This window comes from Panthera tigris, chromosome A2 (genome assembly GCF_018350195.1).
Source record: "Panthera tigris isolate Pti1 chromosome A2, P.tigris_Pti1_mat1.1, whole genome shotgun sequence".
NCBI lineage: Eukaryota > Metazoa > Chordata > Mammalia > Carnivora > Felidae > Panthera > Panthera tigris.
The window spans coordinates 27,610,414-27,636,510 of record NC_056661.1 but is presented as its reverse complement, the minus strand read 5'-3'; the positions used below and the strand labels follow the sequence as shown (position 1 = coordinate 27,636,510).

At 40.0% G+C, this 26,097-nt stretch overlaps 1 protein-coding gene across 12 annotated transcripts in view; it reads left to right on the top strand.

Annotated features, from left to right (window-relative positions):
* Nucleotides 1-26,097, top strand: part of FHIT (fragile histidine triad diadenosine triphosphatase) — a 1,407,272-nt gene that overhangs the window by 1,134,846 nt on the left and 246,329 nt on the right. For 10 of the 12 annotated variants that reach the window (XM_042979314.1, XM_042979313.1, XM_042979310.1 and 7 more), the window contains 2 exons: nucleotides 3,020-3,165; nucleotides 5,454-5,483. In XM_042979314.1, the coding sequence (XP_042835248.1) occupies nucleotides 3,020-3,165; nucleotides 5,454-5,483 (176 nt within the window). Of the gene's footprint in view, nucleotides 1-3,007; nucleotides 3,166-5,453; nucleotides 5,484-26,097 lie in introns of all 12 variants that reach the window. The other 2 variants (XM_042979320.1, XM_042979319.1) reach the window with 2 other exon arrangements.

Genomic DNA, 26,097 nt, shown 5'->3' with positions numbered 1-26,097 from the left:
TGTTAGTACTCAGAGGTAGCTGATCAGAGGGTCTGGATCATAATGTATTCACTCATTGCAGCAGTACTTATTAAGTCTGGTGTTCTAGGCAGGGGTGAGACAACAGTAAACAAGACAGCCTCTGCTTTTGTGGAGATTACCTTCTCATTCAGGAAGGTAGTAGCCAGCCAAGAAAACTACCAGCTGGTGGCAAGAGCTACGGCAAGGTGAAAAAAGGGTGATAGAAGAGGACGAAACTAGGTAGCAGTTTAAACTGATGGTTCTGGAATGCTCCTTTGAGGGAGCAGTATTGGAATAGAATCAGAAGGTGAGAAAGAAGCAGCCATGCGAAGAACATGGGAATTGAATTCTAGGGAGAACAAACAGCTAGGACAAAAGCCTCAAAATCTGGGAACGAGTTCAGTGTGTTAGATGAACAGAAAGAAGGCACATGTGATAGATGTATAGTGTGTATGGGAGGACTGGAAAAGGAGCTTCTGGAATTAGGTAGGTAGTAGTCAGTGCCTACTATCTATATGAGGTGAGGGCATCTTTTCTCTCGTTTCAAAGGAACTGAGGGATGGTGGTTGGTCCTGACTTCCTGATGCCATTTAGTACCTAGAATGGCCAGGGGAGACTAGTGAATCTGCTGTTGGTTAGCTCGGTGACTCACACAGTACCCAGGACCCCCAGATCCATACCCTGGGTAACTCCAGACCCATCTGTCTCTCTGTCAAGTCTTGTGGAGCCTACCTGTGTGTCCACTGACAGGTTGAGATACCTGTCTGTCTATCCTCTGGGTCCCAACAGAGCAAAGACAATGATTATCCACATGAACACCTGCCCAAACCAAGTAAGCACCCTTAAAAGTTAATTCTATTTCATCTTAACATTCACACAGGAAGATCGTTTGGTATATGCAGATGTTTTCTTAATAGAGGGTTAGTTTGAAAGGAATATATATGTCAGGGCAATGTGGCCTAAATGGGCTGTTGAAAAAATATCCATCTAAATGAGAACATGTTTAGCCTGTCTAACTGTTTCGTGACATGTTCTTATTAGTATTATTAACATTCAATTAAAGTAATAAATGTATGTGATATACGACCCTGTGGTTAAGTGTACACAGGATAAAACAGCTGACAGATTCAGTCATTTTGATTCAGTTCCATAAATGTTTTGATTCATTAAACATTGGGTCAAACCAATCCTTAGTACCAGACAAGGAAAATGAACAGATAATAAAATATTTTTAGGGTGTTGGAAACAAAACAAAACAAAACCTTTCAGATGTTGTTGATATTACTAAAGTTACATTAGATACAAAGAATTTAAGATTCATTCCACCAAGTTTTATAGTAAGCAGTCATTTAAAGAAAATGTCCTTCTTTCCCCACCTGGTTGCTGTGTTTAGACATAGCTCACCACAGCAATTATGGGTATTGTTGGAAGCTTGCTAAGTTGTCATCTTGCTGTGGTTTGGTGAAGTCAGGGCCTAAGAGCAGGTGGAGAGAGGAGGAAGATGGGGAAAGGTGTCTTTTAACAAAGAAGAGGCAACTCAGTGGGAGTGGAGGCTGGCAATCTGCTAAACGGAAATGAAAGGAAATTCTTCATTTCTAAATGGTTCATTGACCCATGATAATAAAGCAGCCTTGCCAAAGAAGGATAATTATCTTTTTAAGTATCTGATGCCCTGTGGGTGAAGCCTTCCCTTCCCCTCTCTTGAAAAAAGAACTCAGATTAAACCACTGCTCCTTTTCCTAGTTTACCATTGACATGAATTTCCTGATTATGAGCAAAATTAATCAGTTTCCCTTTCAGCTTTCCCTTTCCCTACCAGCTCCCCCCCCCCCACCCCGCCCTTCTCTTATGGAAATTACGCCCACCCAGCTGAGTTCAGTGCATTTCTTTCCCTTTGGGCTGAATCCTACCAGTGTGGTAGGCTAAAATGCTTGCAATTCTGGTGTGACTAGCAATTGTAGAATTGAGATTTTATTATGCCCCATAGGTGCCTAGCTTCAGGCAAAGCACACTGTTTTAAAACAACAAGAAAAAGGAAAAAAAGAAAGAAAGAAACCAAAAAGAATATCTGAGCACTTTTTTCTCCTGCTGGTACCTGAAAACTAAATAAAATTTAATGTATTCCCATGTGCGTATATATGTATGCATGCATGATTGCACGTGTAGCTGCATGTGTATGGGGAATTCAAATACGAAGACAACTGAAATGTTATTGATGATGTAACATTGAATGTTAATTTGTCACCAGCAAATGATCAAACTTAGATTCTTTTTCTCTAGCTCTTATTTGTTCAGGCCAATAGCATAAATATGTTGACTTGTCTCACTTCTAGAATGCACTGAGAAGGTTTTGTTTGTAGAAGTAAAAAGTCCCTTTTCTTAAATGTTCTTCAACTGGCTTCTAGAATTCTTAATAATCAATTGGAGGAACATTTGTCATAAAATGGTTAACCACATGGCACATCTCTTATTATAAATGAAGTTCACTGTACGTTTTCAGAATGTCTGCTCTCCTTTTAAACATAAATAAAACAACTACTATTGTGTTTTCATTACACATTTCTCTCAAGAGATATTGAAATTAAAATTTTAAATGTGATACTCTCCATAGAGAAACTGACTGGATATTCTGCTTGTTTTTCCAACCCAGTGCCCTTGGCTGTTTGAGAAGATGGAGCTTTCGAATTGGGGTCAGGAGATAATGGTCCAGAATAGATTTTGCCTCTTGGCATAATTATTTCAGCCAGCACTTGAGTCTCTCTGAACATTAATGCCCTTTTCTCTTAAAAGAATTTCTTTAGCACACCACTGCTTCTCTTTCAAAGTATAATTAACCATGTTTGTAAGCTCCTTTTTGAACTTCTTGGAGTTTGGTGGTTGGTAAATATTTGTTCTTTTATTCCTTAGTCTTTGAGAGTTCAGGCCCTGGGCCAAGGGGATTCAATACTGTGGGTATAAACTTGTTGGTAAAAATCCTACCCAAAGCAAGCAAAGTGTGCCTTAACAGAACTCACTGCAGATGTCCTCGTGTGTCCCCTTCGGCCAGTGGAGCGCTTCCGAGACCTGCGTCCAGATGAAGTGGCAGATTTGTTCCAGGCAACCCAGAGAGTCGGGATGGTGGTGGAGAAGCATTTCCAGGGGACTTCTCTCACATTTTCCATCCAGGTGAGTGTCTAAGTAGCTCAGAAATTGTTTTTCTTCCTTTTCAAATCCTGGCATTGAGCTCTCTCTCTTTTAAGCTGCCGTCTCACTGGTAAGGCAGCTGTCATTGTTCATGTCTTAAATAATAGCAGAAAAAGATGTAATCCAGGACCACCCTCGTATCCATTGTCCCAAGGTGGACTGTAGAATATCAGCCGAGGCACTGTCTGCAGCATTGTTTACAAAACAAATGAGAGTAACAGACAAGTGATTTAATGGGCATTCAGGCATTTCAGATCTTCTACTGGAACTGGGGCTGGACAGCTCATGTTCATTCCAGGGCAATTATATTTTGAGCAGTGCATGGACTTAGCCCTCCTCTACGTCAGTGTAGTAGAGAGATGCAAGTTGGTTGGGACCTTGCCCTCAGAGGGCTCCTTTTTCTCTTTAACTCAATCTGCAGTGATTGATTATGGATTGGTATGATGCTGTATCAAGTATTCTGTGTGGCCTGCTTCCCAGGAAAGAGATGACATACCCCAGTCACTGGAGATCTTTAGGCACAGGCTGAGCCAAGTGTAGAAGGAAGTCTATGGTGAGTCATCAGCTATGGGAATTGAGCAAATCAATAGAACATGTCCTATGCCCTTTCCGATCCCCCATGGGAAGAGCTAGGGGTATCAATACATAATTAAAGTCCTTAGTGGCCTTGACATTGGATGACTCTGCAGTAACCCTTTGGAAAGAATTGGCTGGTTCTGTAATGTGAGACCTTGCCCTCAATGCTTTAGTTACACAGAATATTTACCATCCTTCAACTACCCTCTTTGCCTTCCAGCCATAGACTTTCAAAGAAACAGAGAAGACCACTGTTTTCAAGTTATGAAAGGCTTTGACTAAAAATGCTCCTAAATGCTTCTTTACAAAGTTTTTGCTGTCATGTCTGTGTTGAGTGAGAGTAAACTTCCCTCTGAAATATGGTATGTGTGTGTAGGTGTGTGTCTGTATGTGTGTTTGAGTCACTTTTGTGCAAGCAATTAAGCTCAGGGTGGGTTTATCAAGCTTATGCTACAAATCATGTTTCCAGAGAGTAGCTGAAGGCAACTGTCAGTGTTAAAGGAAATACTAGAAAAAAATTCACCTTCACTGAAAATGGCCAGTGCTAGTAGTTATCTAATGTGATTTACTCAAAAGTGAATTCCATAAACAAAGGAACTGACTTGTGCATAGCACTTGGAGTACTTTTGTATGTGCAGTGTCTACAAAACTTTTCAAACTTTAAACCAGAGTATGGTGTTTATTTATTCCACAGTCAAGTGAACCTCGCACCTCATGGATACATACGTAGATAAAGGAAACCCAAGTTTTACAAAACAACATTTACCCATCCTGTGTACTCTAATAGTTTTTGTTGTATTATCTGATTTGGTTTTAGTGCTGATCACAACCCATTAATCTGACTTCATGACCCACTAATGGACTGTGACTTCAAGTTTGAAAGCCATTTATACACAATTCTGGCCACAGCGGGACAAACATTCTTACCCATTGGTCTGGGCCACAGAGATAGAAAGACTTGCTAAAAGTTGCAAAGTTCTAATTCAATTCTATAATTTTCCGTCATAGACATTGCCTGTTCTAGTATCTCAAACCAACTGAGCACTTGCTTTTGCTTTGTCTTGTGACTGATGTCTGGGCAAATCAGCTCATTTTCAGCTAAACAAATGGTTTTGTTGGTTTTGAAAATCTGAGAGAAGGAACCAGGAATGGGAAAAGGGCCCAACTACAGTGAATGCTCCTACTTTTTCCCTCTAAGGTCAGGACAGCCAGAGAGAGCCCACTCTTGGGTGGTCTTCCCATATAAGACAGCCCATATTCCTACTTAATGGATTATGTTTACAGCAATTTTTTTTTGAGTAGAGACTTATAGTAACCAGACATTAATTAAACTACCTCTGATTTAAAGATAATCAAAAGGTGCAATAATTTACCTCCTCAAACATTTCCAACCTTCCTTTGATGCAATTAAAGCCATAGCCAAGAGCAAAGAGCATGAAAAGTAGCAAGAGGGTTGGCTCCCTGGATAATTTATACCATTTTTATACATAACTTCTCACTTACTCTCAGGCGGAAATGGAGAACTGTCTGGTCCCACACATTTGATGTGAATTGTTCCCATGAGAATACTATAAATTAACACACAATGAAATTGGATCTAAATTATTAACGGGAGGTATTTCTGAATAAGCAGGAGATACCATCTATCTGTTATCACCTCTGTTATTTATCTATTTTTTTTCTCCTACTTCTAGGATGGCCCTGAAGCCGGGCAGACTGTGAAGGTGAGTGCTTATTACGTGCATACAAATTAATAAGGGGCAATTATGAGAACTAATAAAAATCACACTGAGCCATTTGCAGCACATTGCTGGTTCATTATGTTATCTTTGAGGTCAGAGAGACCCTCAGTGTTAGAGCCATAAATCCTGACATTATAAACTATGCCAAGCAATATGTTTCCCATTAGTTTACAAGACATTTACCTTTTGTTGTAAAATTATTCTTGTGTAAATGCTAAAACAGAAGCTAAATCAAGAAGTCCTAAAACAGAAACTGAAGTCAAAAGGATTCAAGTGAGGTAGTATCTCAGAAACCGCATGTGAGCCCTGTGTGGACTGGCAGGTCCCATTTGAAGCTGAGATATCTTTGACAGGCCTTCTGGTTCTTCACACAGCCTCCTCATTCTTGAGCGACAGGCTAAGCGAGTTGTTCTCCATGTGCTAGCTCTTTTCTCCTTCTCTCCTTCTCTCCACCCACACACCTATACTTTTCCTCCCTTTGTACTTAATGCTAAAGTTCTAACCTAATGGAGTCAGTGGAGCTCGAAGATGGGTTTTTAAGTGTGCTAAAAGAGGAAAGGAGGATTTATTAAGATACTCTCTACTTTCCTAGTAAAGTAAAATAAAAGAATAAAACTTTGGCTGATGCTGAGGCTGGGTTTCAGCCCCCTTCATACAAATGCAAATTCCTCTGCAGTTAGGTTCTATGCCCAAATCACAGAAATGGCTATTTTTTTCAGTGCTAGAAATCAGAGGGAAGTTGAACTGGGGTGCTAATGTTATACTTTGCACAATAAGGTTTTATGACTGCGAGACTGGCTATGAACAGACAAGGTAATGCTTGGCACAAAACAGCACCAAAAAAACACAGTCTCTTTTTGGTATTAGTTTGCATATGGCTTTACTGTTTAACATAGCTACTGTGGGACTTTTAAAAGTACTTTGGGAAGTCCTCCTAAGGAGCAAATGTTCTATAGGGACTGCCACCAAATTCCTTACGATAAAAAGGAGCTGTCCTCCTGATTGCTCCAGACACATGATGTAATAGGGACAGAGGGGACTCGCCTCTTTCTTCCACCCCACTGTCCACCCCCCATGCCAGGCTTCTAAATATGTAGACACCAAAAAGAGTATAATGAGTAGCTTCTTTTTGAAATTCATTCATCCTTCCTTATTTTCTTTTTTCTTTTCTTTTCTTTTCTTTTCTTTTCTTTTCTTTTCTTTTCTTTTCTTTTCTTTCTTTTTAAGAGAGAGAGCATGAGCAGGGGAGGGGCAGAGGGAGAGGGAGAGAGAGAATCTTAAACAATTTCCATGCTCAGTGCAGAGCCTGATACAGGGCTTGGTCTCACAAACTGTGAGATAATGACATGAGCCAAAATCAAGAGTCAGAAGCTTAACCGACTGAGCCACCCAGGCGTCCCCTGAAATTGTTTCATGAACTACAAAGCACAAAGTTTAAATCTGGTTGCTAGTTTTTTGTTTTTTTTTTTTTAAACTCAGTATGTAATTGTCAATCCTGACAACACCAGATTTAGGTACTGAACGCACTATCTGATGGAATTCGTTCAAATATGGAAGTATGTCTGTAGGAACACAGCTAATAACAGGGGAGCATGTACAAACTAGATCAAATGAAATGCACAGATTGATAATAGGTACATATTAAACACATTTAAAGCTTATATGTATATATAGGTAATATAATCTCACAATTTCATTTTGGTTCTGAATGAAGGATTAAAATTATGTTCTATATAAGCAGGCGTTGAATAGAGAAATAAGTAGATAAGTGGCTTCCAGCAGCTGATGAAAGGAGGGCATGGGGAATGACAGCTAAGGGGTAAGGGTTTCTTTTTTAGGGTGATAAAAATGTTGTGGAATTAGATAGTGGTGATGTTCATGCTGCGTTATGAATATTCTAAAACCTACTGAAATGTATATTTTAACATGGAAAATGTTATGGTATTTGAATTGTATCTCAATTAAGAATAGTAATAAAACACAGTAAAAGAAAAAAAAAAAGTCACCAAACACCAAGTCTAGCAGAACTGCGCACCCTGGCTAAGGACTTTCTGATTCTAACAGTGACTACTTTTTTGATGTCCCCAGTTATCCAACCAAAAAATGTTCACGGTTTTGTCAGCTTCATTGGTGAGGATGATGGAGTAATTCTTGGCCTATAGGACTTATATATGAATTGTTGAATGTGATTATTATCACCATCACCATTGTTACTTAGTATAAGTTAATATTTTTTAACAATTCTATATTTTTTAATCAGTAGATTGTATTGCTTTGGACATCTTTCAGCTGTTTCCAGCCTAATCACAGAATTCCCCCAATATGAATTTGGCGGGGTGGGGGGGGGGGCTGCATCTTAAATCCTTTGTAGATGATAAAATGGCTAAAAGAGAACAACCATGCACATGCATATGAAAACCTATGTGTATGACACATAGGTGTATGTGAGTGTGTGTATGACACAGTTGTGAAAACTGTCCTTTTAGGCCAACTTTGCATATGTGATGTTGTCCAATCTATGTTTTTCCAAGTGCAATCCTTATACTACCTGCATAAAAATTAATTTTGGTGTTAGTTAAACCACAAAGAAGTGGACTCTTAGTTCTTATGCTAAATCAATTGATTTAGAATCTTTGTGGTTTGGGCTTGGGAATCTTCATTGTGAACCAGCACATAATATGAGTCTTTTCAGAGTGTGGCTGTTCCTCAGTCTTGTTATTTTATGCTGATAAAATAGCTGGTAATGGCCACATACCCCTGCCGTGTGGAAACCAGCCATATAAAAGCCAGCCCCTCCAGGGAGCAAGGCAGCACCTTCAATATTCAGCTGTCTGGTTCTGAAAACTGCAGTTCAAGACTGAACATTTCATGTTTTGAAATTCACACAGTTGTGCATTTCAGGGTAGCATTTGACAGCCTGCCGTGGAAAGCGCAGTGACTGTTGGCTTCGTCTTTGCCTGTGTGTCTGACTCTTGGTATTCTGCCCAATGTCTGGGTTCGAAACCATTTGTGTCTCATGCCGGGTGGTAATAACAATAAGCCCAGTAATGATCTCTTCCCCTGAAGCAACTGTTGTTATTGTTAGTGAAGGTGTACCACTGAGCTAGACACTTGAACGTGGTGCCACTTTAGGGCTTTTTGTTTGTTTGTTTCAGGGGCTTTAAATTCTGCTTTGCAAAGAACAAGGGTGGGCTTGCTTACTCAGTAAGTGATTCATAGCAGGAAGGGGAAATATGGAAGTAAAAAGTCACCTCTTACGTTTCAGTTGATTATTCAGTCTCCTTTTGAATTTAAAAGTAGTAGAGTGCTGCTATTTACCCAGTGATCATTGCAATGATTTGAATGCCCTGCAGTCTTGAGAAACAACCTCTTTTTTTCTGGTTTTAGGCATGTATTGCAATATACATATACATGTATATACATATCACTGTATATACATATACATGTATATACAGGTACAGCCATATGTTGCTGTATTGTTAGTCTTTTCTGACCCCCATCACCCATCTGAAGTGGCTCTGCTCAATAAAGCCTTTATTCCCTATCTTGTTGCCTTATTTGATTTCCTTCAAGGCATTCTTCACTGTTTTTTTAATTTGTGTGGTTATTTTTGTTTCTGTACCTATGTTTCCTTAGTCCCTCAAGAATGTAAGCTGTTTTGAGGACTTGCATTTTGCCACTGTCTACGATGGCTCTTTTGGGTGGCCCGGGGAAAAGAATGGGGAAGATAATGGGTCTTTGCTTGAGAGAGCAAATCTACTCGTAAGTTTCTAATGTGAATGAACATGAAGCAGCAGATGATATGTACTTGTATTTCAGTGTGTAGTCAGGGCTCTGTCTGAGTTTCCTGGGATTTTTGTCAAGAATCTCCTATATCTCAGGCATCACTGACAAAGACCAGAATTTCCACTCATCAGGTTGCCAAACCATATTCCAAAATGTAATTTCAACTAGCCAAATCATTAAAGGCAGTGCTCGGTCTTTTAAAAGGGATGCTCCATAGTAAGTTTAATGTGAGCTACCTTTTAGAGAAATTAATATGTGCATCTTTGGGTGGGAGGGTGTTTTAGGTATATTAAAGAGAGAAATTTATGGCAGGCAGGCAATCTGGAATCTCATAAGAACTATTTATAGAATGTGCTTGTTTATCCTTTTTTTGTGGTTATGGAATTGAATCCCCTACTTAGATAGTTCATTTTATAATATTAAGGCAGTGGGAAGTATCTTAATAACTATTGATATATTAGCAATTACTTTTCAGATTGCTTAAGAAAGAACAAGAAAAGGAATTCTTTGAAAAAGTGTGATTTAAAAATTAAAATAAAGATAAAAACAACTGTTCCATTCACTGAAGGGTCTCTATGGTCCTAGAAGAGATTTTCCACGTAGAGATTTGGTAATCATTTCAATTCATGAACATAGAGGATATTGTAGCTCTTCATGAAGTTCAGTAGTTAATGCACTTTGGCGTCAATCAGAGGTTCCATGGAAATATTAGGTCTATTATTTTACTGTTTGACTTGGGCAAGACTCTTAGCATCTCTGAACGTCTTCGTCTTCACTTTTCTTTCTTTTTTTTAAAAAATTTTAATTTTAAAAAAATTTTTTTAGAGAGAGACAGAGACAGAGCATGAGCAGGGGAGGGGCAGAGAGAGAGGGAGACACAGAATTTGAAGCAGGCTCCAGGCTCTGAGCTGTCAGCACTGAGCCTGACATAGGGCTCAAACTTGTGAACCGCGAGATCATGGCCAGAGCCAAAGTCAGACGCTCAACCAGCTGAGCCACCCAGGTGCCCCCCACTTTTTAAAAATTTTCTAAAAATTATTTTTATTTCGTCTTCAGTTTTAAAATGGAGGGAACCCTGTCTATTGTATTGAGTGATGATGAGGAGAAACCAACATGAATAGAGAGCCTAGCCCACTATCCCTGGGACCTTGTTCATGTCTCTTAATATTAATCTTACCCTCAGTTTTCTTATGTTTCTTTTGTAACATAGGCAAAGACTGGGCTTTAGGAGAATATACTTGGCATTGAGATTGCGGCCCTGATGAGTTCACAGTTATACACTGAATTGTCACTGTTGACTTTTGCCATTTTGCTTAAACTCTTGAGAAAGCTTTCTTCTGGTAAGAGGACTTGTGCTGTTTGAATACTGACTTTGAATTTATTACAAAAGTGACCAGTTGAACATTCAGAAATCCACCTTAATAATTGGGGGGAAAAATCTCTACCCTGATATATTTTTTTATCCGCTGCTCTACTCCTATGGTAATGGGTAAGTCATGGTTCGAAACTGACAGTATACTTCACAGTTACTTGAAATAGGTTTTCACAAAATAGAAACCTGCCTGCCCCCTATGCTGATTCAGTAGGTCTGGTGTGGGACCCAGGACTCTGCATTTTAACAGACACTAGGTGATTCCCATGCACACCTTATTCCAGTGCACAACTTAGCAAAGAAGTGATGAGAAGATATGGAGGACTTTCAACAGAGCTCCTTGCTTTCAACCCAAATGAATTCCTAAAATTTGGTGTGCACCGAATGGAGAAAGTGACATTTTGAGAGTAAAAATGATTTTTCTTGACTGTTATTTATTATTTTCATAATGAAAGAAATTTCACAAGAGTTGTAATTTGCCGGAGAACTTTTATCCTTTGCTTAAAGCCATGATAGAAAGTGCCTTGCCTATGTTTATGCCTAATGCCTGCATTTACTGCCTGAAAAATTAGTATTTTAAGGATGTGGTAGCTTTTCTCTTGTGGAATTGGCTTACAATTTATATCTCTTTTCTCAGAATGAATCCCATTTGCCTGAATTTGGCAAACCAAAAACAATTTCAGTGCTCAGGTCGGGATGAGTTTGTTATCCTTCTGGGGACTTGGGGACAAAACTTCTGGTCCCTGGGTCTGTCGGCAGGAAAAGGGACCATGAGCCTGCCTGTCTCCTATGGGAAAGTTCCTCTCTTCTACTAAGCCTCAAGCCTTCTTCTAAGTAGGTATCAAATCATTGTGCATGTGTGTGTGTGTATTTATTTCGAAATGATCGATTTTGATTTGCATGATGTCATGAAAAAACACTGAAAGAAAAATTAACCAGGCGTTAATTAACCAGGTGTTTTCTGGTTACTATGTGTTTTTTATTTTCTCTGTCCTTTCACTGTCACAGGCAACTTCGGTGGATGGGTTGAGGGATTCTGGAAATGGAGTGAGGATAGAGGGAAAATGGCATCAGCATTCCAACATACTGATGGAGAGACAGATGACCTGGTTTCAGTCCCAGAACTGTCACCTACCAGGTGTATGACCCAGCAAAAGTTAACCTTTCCTAGCCCCACCATCCATTTATAAATTGATAACACGAGGGCCTCAGTGATACCCTTCCTCCTAGGGGTGTTGCAAAGACTAAATGGCTTAATGCATGTAAATGTTTTCAAAACAGTACTTGGCATGCAATACATCTGAATAAATGTTTGTTCTAGTTTTATAATTTTCACTGAATCCTCATAACCCTCAAAAGTAGGCATTGATATTTGACATGTGAGGAAACCGAGGTTTATAGAGGTAGAGTAACAAATCACACCATACATGACTGGCAGGTAGTAGAGCAAAGATTCAAACCCAGGCCTGAGAGCCCCTCTCCATTATATCATGCAGCCAGCTGTTCCTAAAAGCACCTTGCACCCAATAAGCACAGGGGAAGATGCACAAGGAGAAGTTTTGTAAATATATTTCCACCCATAACACAAATTAATTTGCATTATTTTTCTCTGATTAGAATAATATTGGTTTCTCCCTAAAAATACCCACAGGATTCTCTCTGTTTAACTTTATTATACAGGTAAAGGTCAACTAAACTAAATGCTGTTTTATTACTGTATGCCAGTTTATAGCAGAATTATATGTTTTAGGTGTTTAATTTTTCATTAGTGCTACCAAACAAATTTCTTTAGTAATTGGAGGCCCTGACATAAGCAAAGTGGATATTTGGCTGTTAAATTTATTTTGGGATACGTAGCACAGAAATGAGGCAGATACACTCTTAATGTCAATGGTTTATAGATCTCCGTAGACTGTCTTTTACACCTGATGTTCAGTTTGGGGGTTTTATTTAATCACTGTCAAGTGAAATATCCTGTGAAAAGCAAAGTGCTCTGTAGACCCTAAAATGCTACATAAATGTAAGGTGTCATTATGCAGAGTCACTTTCTTAACTCTGTTGATGCAGTAAGGGCTGTCACTCACTGTTGTCATTTTAGTGTGGAATAGTAGGTGCTCAGTAAGTAATCACTGAAGGAATTTCTCTCTTGGTATTTTGCTCTGTATGTTTCTAGCCTGGGAAATAACGTGTATAATTCTCTGATTCCATTTAATTAGATCATTGTAGGTTTAAAGTTTTCAACCTGTGGCATGTAAATAATTAGCTTGGCCAACATTTGAACAAACAAACAAACAAAAATCAAGGCGGCAGGGGGGAATGAGAGAAAAGGCAAAATAAACTCAGCCTAATCATGTGATGAGGATTCAGTTTTGATGAAATGTAAGTGTTCATGTCAGTCTCAGTAGATGAGCCATTTGTCATAAACCACACACACCTTAAATGTAGACTGAGGGGTGAATGTCCATTAAATAATGTGTGGTTTGGTTGAAACTGGACATTGTAGCTGAATCAGATACAGATGATATTACAAACTTCTATTTCAGGAATTTTTAACAGCAGAAATAACAAAATACAGAGGCAGATTACTTATAGGCTATGTATCTTAACTGTAAAAATGCAGATGGGTAATATTGCTTAGAGATATGGACACAAAGAGGGTTGGGATTCCCTCACGTGGAAACATTAAGGAGAAGGAGCGCACCGTGGGGTGTCACAGGTATCCAGTAGCCTTCAACTCCATAGATCTCTTTTATTTTTAAGATGGGTAATGTGTACCCATTTGTTCAACACATTATTTATATTTTGTAATATCACTGATATTTTAAATGTATTTTCAAAAGAAATATACAGCTTTGTCTATACTTTTTATTTCACAGGGGTCCCACTGAAGGTTTTCCATCAATAAATGACTATTATAATTCATTCTTATTCCTTTATTATCTTTAGCAAATAACTGATTCTCACACCTATGTTCAATTCTCTGATAATGGGGCCCATAATATAGATTTCTGAAAAGCCCGCAGTTGATTTTGATGTTGCCCAGATTTAGGAACAGCTGTTTTCATATATTTCTTTTTTGTAAGTTTTTTTTTTAATTTATTATTTTGAGAGAGAGAGAGCGTGCATGCACAAGCATGAGAGAGGTAGAGAGAGGATCCCAAGCAGGCTCTGTGCTGTCAGCATGGAGCCTAATATGGGGCTCAAACTCACAAATTGTGAGATCATAACCTGAGCCAAAATCAAGAGTTGGACACTGAACCAACTGAGCCACCAGGCACCCCTTAACATATTTCTATAAATACATTTTGATTCTTGGTCAAAGTGGCCTAGGCTTGATTCTTGCTGCCATATCCATCCTAAATCATTCAGTCCCTTGAAGGGGCTCCTCTTTGCCTTTTATGCTGAAACCATCAGTAAATTAATTCTTAAGATACAAAAGCAGCTGGAATAGTAAGGATTTGATGACTAAGTCTGGGTCAAATGCAAACCAGGTTAATGAATAATGGACATGGCAGCCTGCAGAGCTCCAGAAATGGAAGAATTAGAATAATGACCTTCCTAATGACATTTAAGTGAAAAATTCTGGGTTGGTGAGAATCTGTAATGGCCCTTGGGCTAAACACAGTGAAAATTTCTGCCCCCTCCCTCAGTATGAATTATGTTAGTGCTGGGAAAGGATAATTTTGAAATCTTCACATGCCGCGAGGCATCAGTACTACACCTGCGGTCTCCTAGAGGATTCCCTTTCTAGAGAGGCTGTTCATCTCCCAAGATCAGGAAAATTGAGGTGTACATCTCTGGAAGCCTCCTGAGTCATATTAATCCCAAACCTCAGGGGGAAGAGACAAAACTGATGGTCTGGAATCCCTCTGGGCTCATTCTACATACAGATGATACTTTGGGGTGCTGGTAACGAAAACTCTCATTTCTTTCCCTGGTAGCTTATTCTCTTAAATAAGCCTCTCTTGTTCCTGATGTTACATGAAAAGTCAACATGAAGTTGTTTAGGTTGTTGATCTTGCCCAAAGTGGTTTAGAAGAATAAACATTGTTGAATGAACAATGTGAACTCACCAAATACTCTTTTACTTCGTGGTGAAATCCATTTATCCTAATGTTCACATCCAAATATCCCACCATAGGGTCTATATATCAGTACTTGTTACCTGAAAAATGTTTTCTTACCGTGCTTTGTATACCGGGACTGTGATAAACAACCCAGCAGGGCCTTTTATTTGTTTCAATTCATCTGTTGGTTGTAAATGGTATAAATTCCTAGATGTAATCAGGTTCTAGCAGTATAATTTTGACAAAACGATTCATCCATGGAAGGAGTAAATATGATTCCAAGCTCAGCTCTGCCATCAGATGACCAGAGATGAGAGTCACCCTCGAGGAAGAAACTCAGAGCCTGGATAACTCAGAGAATCCCAGAAGGGCAAATGACCTTGGAAGGCACATGGTGTCATCACCTGTTGTGCAAATGATCCCTGTCAGTAGCCTTTAAATTGGTCTGTCATCTTCCTCTCTCTCTCTGGAAACCCAGTGCACACTGAAGGAAACACTTCTAGTTTTATACAGCTCCAATCTGTGGTTGACAATGAGCATCTCCTCACTACCAAAGGTATCCTGTTCCTAACTCCCAAGGAGTGAGCATTCTGTCTGCTCATGTTTTATTATCTAACATTCTGTTGTTATTTTAATTTATTCTTCCAGTGTCTACTATGTTCCAGGTATTGTCACAGGCCCTGACAGACAAGGAAGAGTGAGGCATAGTCCCTATCTTTAAAGGCAGTCTCTGAAATAAGTGCTAGAGTAGAAGAAGACTGAGAGGTTGTGGGAATTTTGTAGTGCCTATGAATCCCTCTCCCAAGAAGGGTTTATTGAGCACCTACTATACTTAGGTGCTGCCAGGCACTGGGGAGCCATGGAAGAACAAGCAGCCAAGGAACAGCCCTCACCCTACTTGTCCGACTTCTCTACACCCAATGAATGCATAAAATAATTGCAAGCTTTGAGCAGTATTAAAAAGGCAGTACCATGGTGCTGTGAAAGGAAGAACATGGAGGGAGGAAAGGCGGTGGAGTGGCCAGCAAAGTTCTCCTGGAGAGGTAAACTGAGATCTGAGAAATGATAAGCGTCTATCCGGATGGAGAGCTGTGGAAGAAAGAGCATTCTGGGCAGAAAGAGATAGAAGTAATGAGCTTGGGACGTTCTAGGAGATGATTGAAGTCCTTGGGGGCAGGAATTTGGGGGCAGAGAGATGTGAACAAGAAACCAGTTATGCCAGGCCTTGTACACCCTGGTAAGGGGTTGTAATTCAATTTTTAATGTGTTCAGTGTTTGGATTATATTCCAAGGGCAGAGGGTATTTCATGTGTGCCACATGTGATGGGTCACCTTAATTAATTTGGCTTTTAAGTTTCTAAGTCCAGTTTTCCAGAACTTGAATAATTTTGTCTCATATCTATCTTGAGCACTATGGTTGTCTTCCTGGCTTGTTTTCTTTATTCCTCCATTATTTAGCAGTTAAGAAGTCAGGGTGTGTTTTAATCCGTCTGAATATTGGATTCACATCTAGCTACAGGTGTGAACCCTGTTTGGTGTAATTCAGGAGCCAGCAAACTTTATCATACATGTCCAGAGAGTAAGCATTTTAGGCTTTTGGGGCCAGGTGTCACAATACCCTTGCCTTTGCAGCATGAAAGCCGCCAAAGAAAATATGTAAATAAATTTGCACAAATAAATGTGGCTGTATTCCAATAAAACTTTATTTAAAAAAACAGGCCATGGGCCAGATTTGTTCCAAAGGCTGTAGTTTCCTCATCCCTGCCCTAAGCCATTTCTCTCTGCCAACTTATGAGTTTAGTTAACCCTGACCTAAGCCACCTAAGGATTCCATTCGCTTTAGGGATGGTTGTTCCCAGCCTCATGGAGAACTTGTATCCATTGTCTGTGGGTAGGGATATGAATAAGGAAGCAGTAACCCTGACAGTTGCAACAACTATCTTAGGATTCATGGGTCATTCTGCTATAGAGTGAAGCAGATACTGAGTGTGTAGTGGCAGAGACAGAAGTTGGACCCTGGGTGACATTACCAGGTTGCTGAATTAACCAGTCCTGAAGTCTGCACCACCTCCAGACTTTTTGGTTAGCTGATCCATTAAAGTTGAAGTTCCTGCTACCTCCAGTGGAAAACATCCTCAACTAGATCATCTGCTCTAAAATATTCAGTTATTGTTACTCCTTAATATGCTTAACTGGCAGTTTGCATTAAGTGCTTCTGCATATCTGCAATACTCATCACATGCCAATGGGAATCCTTGAGTGAAAGTTTGAGAATCAATGGCCCTAGAAAAGCTTAACTTCCAATAGGCTCCCTTTGGTGCATGACCACAAGGTAATTCCATTAACTTTAATGATGGTCGTGCTGTACAAAATGGGTCCTGTTAGTCTATTCTTCCCCTTATTTTTTAACATTAAATCTTATCCTGAAGCTAATTCTTCAGGGTAAGATATGTTCACCGATGCCATTCATTTCTTGGCCTTTATTAATATATGCAAGACTCTCTTAGGGAGGGAGTTGGGTACATTAAAAATGAATCCACTGCCCCATTTGTCGACTGTGAGAAAACCCGAGTCAGGGACATCAATGGATTATTATTGATTGTTGTAAGATCCAATAAAATCATAAATATAGCTCAAACAATTACTGTGGCCACATTAGCAAATTATCAAATCTATAACTTTCCTTGGGGCCTGGCCTCAGAGATTTAAATAAAATGCCAGAGGGAGCAAAGTTGTATTTTAGGAATGTGACAAACCAGGGCCAGGATAGAGAAATTTATGATTTAATTTGCTGTGCAATCTAATTGAGAATAACTGTTGGATTTCTAAAAAGCGAACTTTGATTAGGTTAGGCTAGGCACCAGAAATAAACTGGAAATATGGGTCAGTTTATACTTTTCTGAGCGTCTGTCACAAGGGGGAAAGGAAAGTGTTCATTGTGGGGAATGACTTTCCTGGGTGACCTTCTACCCTGCCTTCTGTGTTCTTATTTCCTGTGTTCAGATAATTGCATTATACCTGAGACTAGCTGGCTCTTCCCAGAAACGTGCTTTTTACGCTCTTCACCAAGTGTCAATTTCCCCCCATTTAGAAATAAATCAATTCAGAATGAAATTACCCAGAGCATTCATTTTTCACCATCTAGTAAATGAGCCTCTCTCAAAAACAGGAGGTCCTCCCTTTTTTGGTTCAGGCTTAATAACATCCTCTTCTTACACAGAAGTAGTGCAGAACTGTTGTCCCTGCCTTCTCCCGGCTTTTCATCTTTGGTGGGCTGCTAGGCAGGATTTGCCCTGTAACATGTATATTGGCATGTTCATGGATTCCTTTGCATATTTTCTGAAGATCTAATGGGATGTCGGACTTCCCGGTTTAAATTTCTAATCCACAGCAGGTTGGGAGGGAGCAGCCTGTAGCACCCTATCATCCATTAGCCACTGTAATCATCCATCTGAAGCCCTGGGCTCTGCCTCATGCTGATGACAGGCACACCAGTGGCTAGGTTTTCAGGAATGGATTGGCTCATCTTGCAGCTCACTTCAGGAAAATAGAAAAGCAATTTGCACAAAGATAAAGGAGATTTCATAGTGATCTGGGTAGAGCTGGCTAACGGATTTCTACCGGCAGTCAGCAAAAGCTGGAAAACCCAGCTGAGAAATGATAAATTACTGCTAACTGTCCTAATTATCCCTTGACACTCCGTGTTGAAACCTGACTAAATTTTGCTGAAACTTACAAATAGGAAAGAAATTTAAGGTTTAATAAATTACCCATAATAGAAATGCTGGGAGAGAGGGAGGGAGAGAGAGAGACAAACAGAGAGAGAGAGAGGGAGCAAGCATGATGCCTATAGCAGAGGGCCCGTACTGATCACCCAATGGTTTCTTGAGCCTTAGCAAGAGAAGGTGGGGGAAATGTGTTGAATAAATTGTAATTTTAATTACAAACCTAATTGATTATATTCAGCACACTCATCAGGTTAAGGAAGACGAGGAGTCAACTCCCAAGGTCATTACATTAATAAGACACGGTAAGCATATAATTGGCGTTGAGTTGTGAACATCACGTTCTTCTCTGCAAACAGCATAATCCACGTACTATTTTTGAAGGGTCGCGCACTGACTAACTTTGTTTCTTTATATTTTGGTACAATCATCTTGTACTAACCCATCTTTCATGTGTTATAGTTTCAGCTTTACCTTCATCCATTGTATAAATCCACGTAAAGTCCTTCCAGTGATGGCTAGCTTACTTTTTACCAGCTATCTTATTCCATTTTTAGATGACTTCAGTTAGAAAAATGTATTTTTCCTTTTTCATTTTTTCTCTTCTTCTTCCTCTTCCACCTTATCTTTTCCTGTGAACCAGCAGTCACAAGACTGGAATCTTTGTTCTTTTCCTTTTCTCTTTGGAGTCTGGGTAGTCTGGTTTAATTCTGTATTTCCTCTCCTTCTCAAAAACCGTATAGGAGTTGGAAGATGTGCTCTTGTCCTTCTACAGAATCATCATTGCCTTTAACTGTGTACATGACCTGGTTTTTACTCCTTTGTCACACTTGTCCCCACATCTGGGTGTTCTCTGCTGATTGTTCTATTTTAAACATGTTGCTGAGAATCACACAGAGGCCTCCAGAGGGCACAGGAGCAAGAGTTTTATGCAGTTCTTGGCACATAGTAGGCTCTCACTAAGTGTTTGTTGGACATGAGGATGGTATAGAGCCTCCGGCCTGGGTGTCCATGCTGCAGATGAAGATTGTCAAAAATTAAATGGTTAGAAAAATCTTGTTGACAGGGACACAGCTGGATGGTGGGTTTTGCTGGTGCCTTTTCATATTTTGAAGACCATGGAATCTGGTCAGTGATACGGGATCCTGTGATGTCAGTACCCTCAAGACCAACTGGGAGGTAAATTGATAGAGATGCTCTTTGTTCTCTCGGTGGACAAATGCTAGCACTGGAATGAAATCTGAGCTAATATTCTTAATTAAGCAGTGATCTGTGGGGGCTCTTTCCACACCAAGGGTGTTTTCCAGAGACTGACTTTCTCATGTCTAATCCTCACCAAGCTTTCATGCTAATTATTTTCCCTCAAGCAGGCATATAAAAATCACCCAGAATGCTTTGACTCTTTGGGGTGACAATTAGAAGCATAATTTAGTGAAAGGCAGCTAACTCATTAAATTCTGGGAGTTGGAAGGATCATGGAATCTTTGAAGTCTGAAAGCTATAGACTTTTTCTATGGAAAAACTCAGGTATATGCACAAAATATTGTGTTTGCTTTCAGGGGTCTGCTGGCCCCATGACACCGTGTGGATTGCTCCCCTGGCCTTACCTGAATTGCTGTCTTCCACCTATATTCAGTGGCAGTTAGTATCACTAGTGTAGGTGGATGGGGTAAATCATGAGGCAGGTCACAATGAGCTATGTTCTCCCTATTTGAGAGATTTACCTTATAAAATAGGTCTCTCACTCAGAAGAAGTATTTGGTCTGAGGATTCAAAGACTGGCTCTATCTACTCTTAGTTGTATGGTGTTAGGCAAGTGGTTTTGTTTCCTTGTCTGTGAAATTGGAATAAGAGCACTCCCTCTTGCATAGGATTTTTATGAGTATCACATAAAGTCACAAATTGGGAAACTCTCCACACAGTGCTTGGCACACTGTATTTTTTATTTGCTAGTGATTTGTTGAGACCTGACTGTTTGCCGGCCTCTGTTCTAGCTTCTGTGATGACAGCAAAGAATGAGGCACATGTGTAGTGCCTACCGTCAAAGAGAGCATCTTTTCTCATCTTAATCTCCATCACCCTTGCGTCAAGCAGTGCAGATGGGAATATCAAGAGAGACACCCATAGAGAGGAGTTGAAGTGGATTCCAGTTTACTTCCAGCCGCTTGTGTCATCCTGTTAATGGGCCCAGAATTCTTATTAATGGAAGCACTCTGGTCTCTCAAACGGAACCGAATGTGCAGAGCTAGTTCTTTCATGCTGCAGGCAGTGAGGTCTACCAGCTGTCCTTGAGGGGGAAGGGGAGCAGTGTGTATCACCTCCAGACACACAAGATGTCTGCAAAGCGTGTGCCCCTGAAACAGGTGTTTGTTCCTTTAAGAAGCAGAATGTTATTCATCCTGTGCATCACGGATTCTTTAATAAATGGACAGTAAAGTGATTGAGAAAATATTTCCTCCATAGCTCAGCCAAGATAGATCCTTATTCTGATGTTAAATTTGCATAAACGGGAAGTGAGGATTTCTTCAACTTCTAAGGACCAGGCATGACCTTAAAACCAGGCTGGACATTCATAGCAACTCATTCCATTCAGCTGTTAAATTTTACTTCCCTCTTCAAAAGACTAAGTTTGACTTTAAGATAGATTTAAGAAACATAGAAGTTGAGATTTGAGAGTTAGAAAGCTTAGACTTCAGGGAGTTAAATCTCAAGTTAAGTTTAAGAGAGTGAAATTGGAAGTTTACCTAGAATGGAGTTTGAAGTTTTCAATGCGATGAGGGTTTGTTCTGTTTTTACGATTTCTCAGTCCCCTTCTAGATTTCCTTTGTAGCTTCCTCTTGCAGCTGCTGGTGCGGGGTATCCTGGATATGACTGTCAGAAGGAGGAGCAGAGCTGAGGACATTCAGAGCTTAGACGCACCCCCAGCTTCCACAGGGGTGGGGAGCGTTCCCCAGCAAAGTGGGGGATGGATGGTGGTGCTCCTTCCCCCAGGGGGGTGGGGCCCTGCTGCCCTCCGGTCCCACCCGCCAAGGTCCCCGCTGCCACCTCCATAGACTGACCTCAGAGAACATTCGTTATGTAGACACTCTGCCATCTGTCGTGCTGCAGAGGCTTCCAGACTAGAACAGAAACAGGTGTGATGTCAAAGTAACTTAGTGAAGAAACAAGTTGAAAGGGGAACTCAGAAATAGCCTGCCACGTTGTAAGCTCTCCTCCATGCCTCCCTAGTGGCCGGCTCCTTGTAAGGCTGGGAAAGCTAGTTTGGGCTCTAGTCTCGTCCTGGGTGACTTTCTGGAGGCACACGTGGGACTGTTGTGTGACTTGCAAGTGGCAACAGGCATCATGGTATGGATCCCTCTGTGGGGCTCATGCTGGCTTGTCACTGGTTTGCAGTGGGAGTGCCCTCCTGAACCTGTTCTTTCTGAGGCATTCCATTGCCAGAGCTGTGAGAAGGATTTGTTGTTCTTGTCAGATGAAGCATGGAATTTTTTTTTCCTTTTGAACTCCAGGGAAGAATGAATTCTCTGGTTGCATGGTGTCAGTGGCACTTCTTTTGTGATGATGTGCTAAGGCTATTCTAGTTGTGTTTTGTTTAGTTTTGCTGGCAGTGGATTGTTGGTATTACTGAGAGAAGTGTATGTGCTTTCACTAAAACAATTGATGGTTACCTCATCTTTCAATAACTGTAATGAACATCTATTTGTATTAATATTAATAATTTATATATTTTTATTAAAGTTATAAAGTGCTTCACATCACATGCTTTAAATGATTTGTGTGGGGTGGAATAGCACAGGGCTAAGGCTTTGGAACCAGAATGCTGGGCTTCAAATCCTGGCTCTACTTTTTACCAGGTGTGTGACTTTGGGCAAGGTGTTTAACATCTCTGATCTTAGTTACCTCATCTGTAGAAGGCAGATAATGATAGTACCTGGCTTCATAGAATTGTTGTGATGATCATAAGAGTTAAGGGAAGTATAGGACTTTTATCACAGTGCTAGCATATGGGATGCCTTAGTAAATGGTAGCTATTATCATCGAATTATTAACATCATCAGTGCTGTTGCTACTATGTTCCCAACAGCCTGTGAAGCAGGTATGCCACCAGGAATTTTATCTTAATTTAAAAGATGAGGTGACTGAGGCTCAGAGGGGAAAAGTGACTTGCTCAGGGACTAGATTCCAGTCAGAGACACAGGTGAACAGAAACTCAGACCCAGGACACCTCATCTACCGAGAAAACGTTGGTAGAGCCCTACTGATGCCCTCATGCTGTGTGATTTCTGCAGTCCCTTCCTCATCAGAGTATGGCTAATAAACTCAACTCCCAGAAACAGCTTTTAAACCAAAACATTTAATTGTCTATGGCAGAGGAGAATGGAATCTGGAACTTTTCTTTACACAGTGTTCTCAACTGGGCAGGTAGACGCCTTTTGAAGACTGGTATTAGGCATCATAAATTCCTCCATTCTCAGACTGAATAAAACACCTCCCTTAAATTAAAAATGCATTCTAGGGGCTCCGGGGTGACTCTGTCGGTTAAGTGTCTGACTCTTGATTTCGGCTCAGGTCATGATCTCATAGTTGCATGGATTTGAGCCCTGCATCAGACTTTGTGCTGACCACATGCAGAGCCTGCTTGGGATTCTCTCTCTGCCCCTTCCCTGCTTGTGCTCTCTCTGTCTTTCTCAAAATAAATAAATAAACTTCAGACAAATAAAAATAAAAATGCATTCCGTGCTCACAGTGATATTATTTTAGATTTTTTAACACTGTTTTAATACAGTCCATGTATAACCAGTTTTATCTTTTAAAAAGATCAGTTACCAGCCTTAAAGAATATATAATGAACTCTAACAAACATTACTTGTTACAGACTTTGTACAGTGTTGTCCTAAGTTCCAGATTTAGAAGCTCTGTGAGACTTGGTACCTCTGTTCCAGGGATATGCAGTTCTGTAGGAAAGACAAGAAATGTTTGCAGATAACCAAAAACACAGCGGCATGTTGTAAGGACAAAGCAGTGAGTGCAAAGTGAAAATGAAATACCCTGGATTCAGCTGGCTAAGGAAGTTCCTTGGCTGTAAGAGAACTGTCTTAGAGTAGCTGTTCTGCAAGAAAAAGGGTGGGCCACGAATTACCTGTGTGAAACATTAGAGGCAGAAACCATTAGTAGGGTTACACATAATTGTTTGTTTTTAGTTTTTAGCTAGTTACTATTTCATCAACAGTTGGACTTCTTATGGGTAGAATCATTATATCCAGTGTTTGAAGAAACATACTGTTGGCTGAGTAAAGTTGGTAATTGTGTGGTAGATTGAGTATCATTGCATTCAGAAACATTTTCAGTCCTGTTGGGGCCTTGGTCTTTACTGTTGATGCTATTGCAAAGTTGTTGTGGTTTCTTGAGAACTTTCTTTCTGTTCTGTGAAAAAGCTGCATGTCAGTATCTGTTACACAGATAACATCGGTTTCTGGTGCCTTCCTTCTGCACTGCACACAAAACATTATGCAACCCTTTGGAAGACGAAGAAAATAGGCACAGAGCAGTATATTCTGTGTAAAATCTCTAATAAATGTTTAATAAAACTCAAGTGCTTTGGGTTCAGGGATGGAATATTCTTTTTTGCCTTATGTTTTTTAAAATTTTTAATGTTTATTTATTTTTGAAAGAGATAGAGTACAAGCAGGAGAGGGAGAGGGGGAGAGGGGGAGAGAGGGAGAGAGAATGTGAAGCAGGCTCCAGGCTCTGAGCCATCAGTACAGAGCCGGACATGGGGCTCAAACTCACAAATGGTGAGATCATGACCTGAGCTGAAGTTGGACGCTTAACCAACTGAGCCACCCAGGGGTCCCTTTACCTTATGTTTTGATCATTGACTGCTTGATTCAGTCTCTGGGAATAATGGCTTTGTAACATGTTTCCTGAAAATCTTGATTGGTGTTGGTACACACTTATAAAGAAGCATGAGTGGGGAATAATTTGGTTTTAGTGGAGGCTATATCCATTGATCCAACTGAAATATTCTACAAATTGATTTTAGAGTTAGTATTTCTTTAAATTAAGAGTGGCATTTGTATTCCCCTTGGGAAGCTTAATTATGAAAACAATTCTTAAACGTGTAACAACAACAACAACAACAACAAAACAGAATGTAAGTCTGTAAGTAGATATATGTCTTATATTTGTGGGGTCTTGATAGCAGGCTAATTCTGTTTAGCTTCAAAGTAACTATGTATAAAAATAAAAATCAGTACTGATTTCTGGAGGGGAGTAGCAGGGAAAAGAGCAGTGAACTCTGGAATTCATGTTCTGTATTCTTATTGCATACTGGCTAGTCCCATAACCTTGTCAAATCTTTCATTGTTCTTTTTCCTCTGATCCCTTTTTCTTCTTTTTGGTTTTTTTTTTTTCCCCTTGCCGTCATCTCCTTTTTCCTGCATATGTTAAAGCTATTTCGGTTGCAAGTGGAAAAAAAACCACAAACTGGATAAAGTAAATGGAGGTTTTATTGAGTCATATAATTAAAGAAGTCATCCAAGTCTAGCTTCAGGTATGGCTTGATCCAGAGACTCAATGCCTTAAGGACCCGTTGTCCCCCATCTCCCACCCTGTGGTATTTCTTTTGCTCTATGTTTCCTGTAAGCCAAGGGACAGGTATGAGCCTCGCTGTGGAAATGGCAGTAGTGAGTTGAGCATCTTGACTGATTTGTGCATGTAGAGAACAGCACAGAGGTGAGCAGGTTTGGTATCTATTCATAAAGATACTCAGAAGCCAGTATTTGTTGTCTGAATGTGATTCCAGAAGCATTCAGGCCTCACTAAAGTAAGGAAAAAGAGACAGAGATGAAAAGAAAGATACTTTCTTGAGAACAAGATAGCAGTGGATTAGATGAGGCTGAAGGCTGGGAGAACAATTTATCTATCCACTTGAGATTCCAATAAAAGGCTCCAGCAAGTGAACTGATAAGGAAGTGATAAATATGAGTTCTGTACAAGATCCCATTAGCTGAAGGATTGTGGTAGAATCCCACAGGACCTCAGTTTCTGTCAGCATCATTTATGTTCTGGGCCAGATTGGGCCAAACAACACACAGCAAATATTGGGTGAAAAATCTTTCTACCTGAAGAAAGTCTCAGCCCTTTTCCTAAACACCAAAATTTCACTAAGAACCTGTATAATAATGGGTTTTGCCCCGTAAGTTTAAATTCAGAAAGGTTGTGATTTTCTGTTTGCAAGAACACACAATGCATGAAATCTCACTAATGCGTTCATTTACTTTTTGCTGAGCACCTGCTGAGCAACTCCCAGCCCACTATTTTGCATGTACTGCTAAATAAAACAGATGTGGTCCCTAACCTCATGGAGCTGATAGTCTGCCAAAGTCTATATCATCCCCCAAATTTACCTAAAATAGCTCATTTTGATTCTTCAGGTTTGAACCCAGAGAAGGATTATTTCTAGGAAAGACCTCTAGAAATGTAATCAGTAACCGTATTCAGCTCTAAGCTCCTTTTCTCAACACTACTGTATGTTTAAACTTTTTCATAAAAACTTATTTCATGGGATCTTTTGTTCTTGGTTTATGGCCAAAGTTCTATAATGACTATTTTAAAAATGACTTAATAAGGCAGCAGTTTTGCCT